The following is a 10,109-nucleotide window of genomic DNA, read 5'->3' as shown; positions in this document are numbered from 1 at the left end:
ATTTTACCCCCTCCGTCAAGTTTATCATTAGCTCTGTTAAGTACGCTGACATAGCATAATTAGAATCAAATATTTGAATTATTAGCCACTTTTTCCCGTAATTAATTTTTAGTTACGCAGCCGCTGACACAGCACAAGGAAAAAATATCAGACGGCTCTAAAAAGTCAGTCAAATCAGACCGTCCATAGGGTATCCAAAGCGATTCAAAATTCAGAACGTTGGAAGCAAGAAAAAGAGCAAGCAAAATGGTAACACAGAGTCTCTTTTTCCATTTTTCGACCGTTGAAAATCCAAAACCTTTAATTGCAAACTAAGTAAAACCCAATTCACAAACTACATACGCCATTATTATATCACCCCAAAAACGACCGAATTTCAGATTCTAGAGAGAGAAAGATTGAGATTTTAGAGAGAGAAGAAGGAAGAAGAAAACAAAACGCAGCTGACCTCGAATTCTTCAACAATGGCAGAGACTAACGGCTCTCTGCAACAAACCCACCTACAAAACCCAGCTTTTCAGTCACTATTCCAAGCCCTCGACCCCATCGCTCTCATTCTCTCACAGAATCCTAACCCAGATCAGCATCCAGTCCCCCTGAGGTTCGTCACCGAGAGCTATTCCATGGAGAGAGGACCCAGATACAGAGCCTACACGGAACTCAGAGAATCGCGGCTAAGGAGGAAGTACATGAGCCCAGAGGAGTCCGAAGAACCCGAATCGAAACCGACCCCATTGAAGAAACAAGTCAAATTTCAGACCCATCTGACCGATTCGCGAAAAGGGTCTTCCGTTCTTGCTCAATCGGTGCCTGATTTCTCAGCCGTGTTGCGGAAAGAGAACCGCAAGCCGCCGTCGAGGCTTCCGTCGATGCAGGAGATGACTCCGCCGGCAAAGTGTTGGGCGAAAGCGGCGGACGGGGTTCTGTCGAATTCAAGAGGGAGTAAATCAGCGATCGCGGGAGAGAAGAGGTACAACAATGGTGGAGGCGTCATGGGGAGGAAGAGCTACGCGAGTATGGAGGAGTTGAAGGGGCTGTCGTCCGCCGCCGCTAATGCTATTAGCGGCGAAAACAGGGGCGGAAGGAATGCCAACGGCAATGGCAGAGCAATGCCAAAGACTGTTTTGGGGTACAGACAGTTCTGAAAGTTTGGTGCTTTTGGGGGGTCTTCTTTGCTGAATATGTTGTTTGTGGTTTCATGGCCTGGGAATTCGAATACCACTAAAAATTCATTTGTTTTTTTTTTATTTGTTTCGGAATGTAACCAGTAAATGATAAAGTTTGATGAATTCAACTCCTGGATGTACTTTTTTCCCCTTGATTTGTTGTTTGTGCAAATCCTCTGTTCCAATTGAAGATGATTGATCAAATCATGGTAGTAAAAATTTTGATCTGATCGGTCCAGATATCTACTTGAATGGAACTTTTACTTGTAACTGCTCTTACCACTTTTGCTTTTTGATGGAATGCAAAAGCTTAGAGGTACCACTTGGCCATTTTCTCTAAAATTATCCGAGGGTTATGGGTTTTCACTTGGATAGAACTTGACTGCTGAAAAATCAGCAGATTCTGTTGCTAGCCAATCACAGATGAATACGTGTCCAATCTGTGATGAAAAAATCAAATTATTTGGACAGGCACATGTCTATTTGTGATTGGCCAGCAGCAAGAGTTGCTGCTGATTTTTTCAGCAGCCTAGTTTTGTTCTTTATCCTTCTTGACATTGTTTTTCATATGAACAGAACTTGACTGCTAAAAAATAACCAATAGCTCATGATGATGGCCAATCATGGATGGACACATGTCCAAGTAATTGACTTTTTAATCATAGATTAGACACGTGTCCATTTGTAATTGGTTAGCAGCAGGAACTGCTACTGAAACCAAGTTCTGTCCAAGAATAAATAGTGTCATTGTTTAAAATAAATAACAAGAATTAAAAATATTCTAAAGGCTCAACTTTGCTTTTTTATTAAAATAACTTTTAAAAACAGCTTACAGCCCGTTTTCAAAGATGATATCTGGAGACCATTGCTTTTAAAGTAAGCAGTATATTTTATTTTTACCACACTTTTTTAACTGCATAACTTTAAAGTTAATTAGTTTTTAGTGAAAAAAAAAATAATACCAAACCGGGCTTAAATTGTGTTTGTAGAAGAAAAGAAAAAAGTGAAGCTTAAAAAAAGCAACTTCATGAGTCTAAAATTGCTACAAACAGAAAAAGCTCTGCTCATGCTTCGCAAAAAAGCACGACTCATGCTTCGCAAAAAAGCACTTTTCATAGAAGGTCAGGTGAACATAATGAAACTTTCATTTTCACAATAATACCCCACCTTTTTATCTTTTTGCTAAAACCACTTTTAGGACTACAGTTTATCAAACATTTTTCTCCTCTCTTTTTTCGGCTATTTATTATATCAGCAGTTGGATTGATAAGGTTGACCAACTTTTATCCAACTCAATTTTACTTGACACTCAAAAGCGGGAAAATAAAAAAAAAGTGCAAAATTCTAGCACATGCAAACTGGCAAAACCTGATAACTGATCTTAAACTAAACCCTAAGCCTTCCATTGCTTTGTACAAAAGAATACATTTGCTTGGTTTAACACACAGAACTTAACACGTGACATGGCTGATCTATGATCATACGAACTCAAAAATAAAAAAAATGGTAGCTAGGGTTTTACATGAATTTCAAAAGGAATCCAGCAGCCTGCACTCGCAGAGGTCGATCACAACTTCATTAACCAAACTTTGAAGAATGTCTCCGTCAATTTCAGAACCGACCTCAAACGCTTCGATATTAAAATCCATCCACTTCCCCAGGGAATGACTCATATCCCATTCTATCAACTCATCAGGAATCATTCCAGCCAAATCCGTCCACTTCTGAATCTCCTCCCGAACCTCTTGAATCATCAACTTGTGGTTCATGCCTGCGGGGAGTTTTTTCCAAAATCTGAATCCGGAGTTGCAGTATCGGTCATATTTTGATTCCAAGTACTCAACGACAAAGTCAAATAGGAATTCAGTAAGTTCTTTGACGCCCCTGAAACTACTATACACATGGAATTTCGTCATCATGGTGCCAGCAATAGTTTCCAGATCAAGAAGCAAGGGACTGATGAAAAGACCTTCCATTATGTTCCCCTTATTGTGAAGAGTCACATCTCCAAACAACAGTTCAGCATTCAAGATAACTTCATTTGCATTGGTAAGCTTGCCTCCACTCAATCTTTCCCCACCAGCATCGATACTATGCAACATTCTCGATACATTGCTGAAAAGAGCAGTTATCATCTCACCGCCAGTCTTATTTTTGTCCACTGAAGTGGCAGAGTCTACAATGTCAGCAATAGCATCATGTCCAAGTTGCAACTGATCAGCAGAGTAATCCATAGAGTGAGGGTAGAAGGACCTATGCCCTGGAATCAGAAGCAAGACGAAGATAAAATCACATTTCAAGGATCTTATCAAAACAAAACAAATCACTATCCGAGTACTCTACCACCTCGGTTTAGAAAAGGAAATTATGTATCTGTTTTCGCATAGCAGTTTCTACTATTACTCAAGTACTCTACCTGAGCTATCATCCAGACTACTAGAAGAAAATGAAGCTTCAAGAACCGACCCAGGGCTCAAATGATGACCATCATGAAAGATTCCAACTGATCTATCTATCTTTCCACAAGCCTGATGAAGAACAACAGAAGCTAAATGAGTCAAGAAATGTACCAATACACCTTTTGATAAAACACAAGAAAGATCTGAAGTTAGGCACAATGCAAGCTCATTAACTGAGATTAACAATAATTCCTAGTTTTACAAGAGAAGTTTACAAGAGAAGTTGGCGATGAGGATTAAATCATTAAAGGACAGTGTATATAAACAACTAATTTTGCATGCCAATGCTAATCGAGTATTAACATCTACAGTATTTCCGCAGAAATTTTAACCGGTAAAAATTGCAGGAGATGCAAATAGAAAGCATACAGGGAAATGATTGAATAGAGATGCTAACTAGAGTAATACTGAGAATTTTCATCATGTAATATTAAAGCCTAGGTATCCCCTTGTTCGTCTTCCTAACCTTTCCTTCCATTCTCCCTTCATACTCCATATTGGTTCAGCGTCTCCTTAATATTATTTTTCCTAATAGGGTAATACATACACAAGATATGGCAGTAAACATGCTCCTGGCAACCAACTCATGAATGCACGTCCTTTGAAGTTGATAACTTTTTCACTTGCTTATAGGTTCCCAAGAGTCACTTTCTGAAATATAACAACCAAGGGGTTGCCCCTGGTTTATCAATACAACAACAACAACAAAGCCTTTTCCCACTAAGCAGGGTCAGCTATATGAATCCTAGAACGTCATTGCGCTCGGTTCTATGCCACGTCTTCCATTAGATCCAAGTACTCCAAGTCTATTCGTAGAGTCTCTTCCAAAGTCTTCCTAGGTCCTCTACCCCTTCGATGCTGAACCTTCGTCTTGTAATTGCATCTTCTAACCGGAGCGTCAGTAGGCCTTCATTTCACATGTCCAAACCACCGTAACTGGTTTATCAATGTAATATGAAATTCTTGTTCATAGTATTTTTAAGCAAAGTGTGAGGAAACTAAATCAATAGATCATGCAGCATGCTTTGTTGAATTAGCTTTCCCAAGACCTGAATTCTTCTCCATTCCACTCATCTAATTACCACTAACATGGTGCACATGCACAGACAACGTCCATTATTTAGATGCCAAAGTAATTACTGTTGACAGATTGGCGTATGCGTGGACAAAAGCCCTCCATGGCACATGAATTGATATTTGATAAACAGAATCCACAGGCAGATTCCTCATAATTAAGAAAGAGTATTCTACTTCACATTTCTGACGCATTAGTATAACTCAAACTACCCAGGTGGAAGCACTATACAAGTACTTAGAAAGCTCAAGAAAGTCTAATGAAAATCCACCCAGCAACAATGATGTATCCATTTTATTTTAGTCATCCCAGGTCAGAACAGTTTCTGTTTTGTATCCGCAATACACAGAAATGCAACCTCCTACTATAAAAAACAAGAATAAAGTTTTTAAAATTAAAATTAAATAAAATTGGAAGTTCTGTTTTGGCCCCCATTTACGATTACATGAACATCCAATCTCACTAACAGGTGGAATAACTGTGTATGAAACTTCAATTTACATGAGGTTACAAATATCTAAGCTCATTTAATGTAGGTCAGCACTAAAATAAAGAAATACTTTCCATATCTTTTTTAGTATCCCCAAAATTGAAATCAAAGCTATTTTATGATGCATGGGACACATATAATCTGGGATTAAACAGCGATGCAACCTAAGATGACTAAACCATACAAACACCAAAAGTGCTCAACTATCATCCATGAGAAATCTTCCATGTATTGGCCAACTCTAATGGACAGTTATATATGTCATACATCAGATACCACTTTAATTAACCTAGTACTGTACTGCTTGTTTCAAATCAAGAACTTCAGTAATACATCTAAAACACATCATATTCGACAAATACTAGTACCGAAAGGTTTGAATCATAATATGAGAAATAAACCACCAAACCAGTTATCAAATACATAAAACAGGGAAACCTATAACTGTAGTCATTAATTTATTTTCTATTTAAAGTTCTCGGGTTTCATAATGTCAGTAAAAACCCTAATATCATCTCTCAAAGTAGTCAAATTCATTCCAACTAGTTCCCAGACTCAAATAGTCACACTTCCAACATATTCTTCTTGGTAAAAACAGTATAGGTAATGCTATGTCAATAAAAACAGTTGAATAGACAAAGACACGTACAGGTGATGCTATATCTGTATTGGCCATCTGTCCGTCATGAGAAGAAAGAGAATGATCTGCAGACAAGGCAGATATTAGCTCTTGGAGAATCATAGCAGTGGACCTCTTGGATGAAGCACCTGTTGTCATGTCTTCATCTTCTTGACAAGCAAGCTCCCTCAGTTTTTGTTCCAGAAAGGCACCAACAGCATCTCCACTCAATGGCAATGGTTCTTGGGGAGGTGCCTTTATGCAATTGTCTGTGTTTGTACCTTGCATTCCTGCAGGGTTTCCAGTCCTGTTCCCAATAGGGGAGTTAAATGTGAATGAAATAACATCAGTGCCCCTATTTCCATTTGCTCTGTTACGTTCTCTCTGACCCGCTAATTTATTCCTAGCAGAAGTGTGGTTCATAAAATGAACACCATTTCCAAATCTTTTTCCAGTTGGCACATCAAACTGATAATTCCCCCGTCTTGTGGAAGTTGAACTAACAAAACCAGTACTTTCAACTTGGCCACTACCATTGATAATCCTCCTTTTCCGTATTGTGGTCCTTAGCTGTGATGGGTAATCATCTTTTCCAGTAAAAGCTTCCTTCTCTGTGTCAAACTTAAAATCGTTCATTTTGATAGGCACCCTTGGTCGGGAACGACCACTCAGATTTCGGTTCAAGGCAACAAAGTCTTTGGTCCCCGTAACAGCATTGGCAGCAGATGAGGCTCTTCTTCCATCAAGACTATTTAGTTTGGATCTGGGTGGAATCCTTTCTCTTCCTAGTGACATTCGATACTGCATCTGAGACCTATTCTTTGAGGTAATCGAAGATGCTTCTCCCTTCTGAGGTTTGCATGGTTGACTTGACGACAACTGCCATGAAGCTAGACCTTCTGGTGGTAGAGACTTCCCTTCTGTGACAGGTTCACCAAGGGATCGTATTCCCTTTTGACCAGAAACTGATACAGGTTGGTTCCGAGTTCCCCGAGAAATTGCATCCTTTTCTTTCCCAAAGGAGGATATGGATGACTTTGGCTTACTTTGTTCTACTACCATCGAGGAGCCATTGACAATGTTTGAAGCAAATGATGGGAAAGCAGGTTGTTGTGCCTCCACCTTTGACGATGATTCCACAACATCTACTAAACTACCACAGCTTTTGCAAGAAGTTTGGCCTATCAGAGAATTGGACGCACCAGCATTATAACATGCATGCTTAGAAATCTCTGGTGATTGAATTGTTGCTCCATCTTCCACAACCTCACGCACCGGAGGATATTGAAACGAAGGCGAGTAAGTGATGGCACCTTTTGCTCTATTCGTAGACTGCAGTCCAGGTTCTAAAATTCTAGTAGCAGCACCAATCAACCGAGAGGTTCGCGAAGCATTCTTCCCAGAGGAAATCCTCGGACTCTTCACTGGAGAAGCAAGCTTTGGGTGATGCTTTCTCGAGCACGACAAAACACTCTTAATTTGAAGTGCCTCAGCTCCAAACCTAGTCACTGTCCTCTTCTCATACGGTCCCATTTTCTGCAGCTTCTGAGGCCTTGCTTCAGACTTTCCATTTTGTGTCTCCAAATTCAGTTCTTCTCTATCATTACCACTACAGTTATTCACAATTGTCTTCTCTCCACTGTCACTAACATCAGCAAATGAACCTTTCATCGGCTTCTCTGGCGCGGCAGGCATGGATTCAAGACCCATAAGCCTAGCAACCAAACTCGGAGCACACAGTTCATGCTTGTGCTCATAATCAACACTTTGATTCACGTTTTTCTTCGCATTTGGGAAACCCCCACTGTTTTCATCAGCAATCTATCATTCAAATACACACAGCATTCCCAACAAAAAAAGAGAATTAAAACAATCAAACCCACCAAGAAAAGTACAAAAAAAATCTAAATTTATAAGCCACAATAAGATGCATACCAATTGTAGCTTGGAAGTCGGCATTTTTTCATCTCTGAACTTCTTGGAAACCTTGTTTGCTCGAGCTGATCCATCAAATTAACACAAACAAAAATGTCACCAAACTTTTTATATTTCTAATTATGTTTTTAATTAAAAAGGAAATAAAAGGAAGCTTTTATAGAAGATAAATGACTGACATGGAGGAAGCAATTTCTTGGAGAAGAGCTTCTTCTTGGCGAACCGGCGGTTCCAGTCAAGAAGCTGGAAGAAAATGCCAACGCAACCACCCGGCCTATGAGTCTTCTTCTCTGCTATCACCAAAGACGACGCCGTTTTCCCTGCAGAATCATTCATTTTTCTTCCCCACCACTAATGAAAACCTCAAAGCTCCTTTTCTTTCAAAACCCAAAAACCTCAACCTCCTCCCAAAAAGTGAAGAGCTTTTGAACCAAAAAAACTCAAATCTCCATGAAATCTACCAAGCCCAGTCCCCATTTTCAAAAAAAAAAAAAAAACCCCATTTCACCAAAAAAGGACTCACATTTCCTCCAAACCCCCAATTTTTGTTTCTGAAAACATCCAAAAACATACCAGAAAACACACAGTCTGTACAATAACTACACTCCTTTAAGCGACTACAGAACAAACAGACGCGCAGCAACTCTCTCTCTCTCTCTCCTGCAAGTGCAGAGCAACAAATGCAACCTTTCACTGCAAAGACGACGACGTCTGACGCAATGTCCCTTTTTTGCACGCAATGGATAGAGAAAAGCAGCAGCTGAGAGAGAGCCTGAAGAGATTCAGATTGACGGTGAGGATGACGACGATGGAATAACGACCACGAAAAGCGCCGATCGAGAGGATAGGAAATCTGCAAACGACACGTTGTATGTTCTCGGGAAGCCCTAGAGATCGAAAACCAGATGGAGAAGCTCGAGGAGGCTCCTCTCTGCCATTTTCACTGCTAAAAGAGACTTCGGCTTTTGTCAGTGACAGTGGCGTGTGCGCAGGATAAGAGGAGGACGACAACTGTACACCCCAAGCGCACTGTAGCTTGCACTGCTGGTCAAACATAACAGAAGAGCGGGAATAATAAAATATTGTGAATATGTGGGGGTTGTAATATAATAATGGTATTGTTTGGGGGGTTTTGGGGAATAGAATAGGGACAAAATTGGAAGTAGGAGAACTGGGGATTTCGTTGGGTCTACGTCTGACTGCTGTCCGCCACACAGGGAGCCCGTGATTTAAACTTTCTAAAAATCGATACTCTCAATGCATCTTTTACTCGCTGCCGGGAGCGTCCAATCCTACTCGCCGCAGATAATGTCAAAATATTATGAAAATATTATGTACCTGAAAAGATTGGACTTGTTGAGAGTACTGCTGATATTGCCATTTTGTATTACGAGTTCGTAGTATGTCTCATCATTTGTAAATAAAAGTTTTTAGATTTAAATCTCACGAATTCGATATTAAATTAGGTTACACATTATGTGGTTTAATCGAATTGTCTCCTTTCTTAGTTTTAAAATATATCTTGTACCAAAAAAAAAAAAAAAAAGGGGCAATGTTTATGTAAGGGGTGGTTAGAGTTAGGGCTGGGCAAACGAGTAGAAGAACTGCGAGTCGAGACAGGTAATCTAGGTTTCGGGCAGGTACAGGCTAGTTCTAAAAATTGTAGTGAGAAAAGAGCCCAGGCCAAGCCTAGCCTCTGTCAATTACAGGGCGGGTCGGCTCCATATAATTAAAACAAACAGGTACCCAGACCGACCTGTTTTTAATTATAATGAACGGGCGAGATTGAATGATAACTTATCATCCAATGTCAACCGTTAGTTTCAACCCTAGCCAATTCCTCCCGAGTTCCAGAATCACTCTCAGACTCTCAGTCCCTCGACTCCAACTCTCAATCGTCCCCCTCCTCACAGTGCTCACTAGCCTCACCTCACAGAAATCACTCAGCCCATCACTGCCGTCGCGACCAACACAACGGCACCACCCATCCAGCCATCCTCCTCGATGACATCCTATAAAACCCAGGCCATCACTGCATCACCCCCGCCGTCGTGGCCACCATCACCCCATCACCGTCAAGACACTGCTACCAGCCATCATCCCTATAAAATTTAGGTAATTTTGAATTAGGATTTTATTATTAATGTGAATTTCTGGTGTAGGGATTTAAGGGTTTTTAAAATTAGAATTTGTAGATTGATGATTGATCTGTTACCACCATTTACGATTTTCTTAAAATTTACAATCGGATTACTGTGTTTCATATTTTGTTTTATATACTGTTTCTCCAATGTTTTTTTTTTCCCATGTATTAATATTGGATTCCTTCATTTTGATTATTAGGCAAAGATCCCTGATATTGAAT

The 10,109-nt window shown here is 40.0% G+C and overlaps 2 protein-coding genes across 2 annotated transcripts; one reads left to right on the top strand and one right to left on the bottom strand.

Annotated features, from left to right (window-relative positions):
- Nucleotides 1–266: 266 nt before the first annotated feature.
- Nucleotides 267–1,262, top strand: LOC137738697 (uncharacterized). Its single transcript, XM_068478172.1, has one exon. It carries the CDS (start codon nt 465–467, stop codon nt 1,143–1,145), a length of 681 nt encoding a protein of 226 aa, XP_068334273.1. The 5' UTR covers nt 267–464; the 3' UTR covers nt 1,146–1,262.
- Nucleotides 1,263–2,566: 1,304 nt separating this feature from the next.
- LOC137740210 (uncharacterized) lies at nt 2,567–8,760 on the bottom strand. Its single transcript, XM_068480046.1, has 5 exons — nt 7,924–8,760; nt 7,745–7,809; nt 5,840–7,630; nt 3,583–3,694; nt 2,567–3,426 (listed from the first exon to the last, which is right to left on the bottom strand). The coding sequence occupies exons 1-5, from the start codon at nt 8,078–8,080 to the stop codon at nt 2,696–2,698; spliced, it is 2,856 nt and encodes a 951-aa protein (XP_068336147.1). The 5' UTR covers nt 8,081–8,760; the 3' UTR covers nt 2,567–2,695.
- Between the last annotated feature and the right edge of the window lie 1,349 nt (nt 8,761–10,109).

This window comes from Pyrus communis, chromosome 7 (genome assembly GCF_963583255.1).
Source record: "Pyrus communis chromosome 7, drPyrComm1.1, whole genome shotgun sequence".
In the NCBI taxonomy this organism is placed as follows: domain Eukaryota; kingdom Viridiplantae; phylum Streptophyta; class Magnoliopsida; order Rosales; family Rosaceae; genus Pyrus; species Pyrus communis.
The sequence above is the reverse complement of the archived record's forward strand: the minus strand, read 5'-3'. Positions and strand labels throughout refer to the sequence as shown.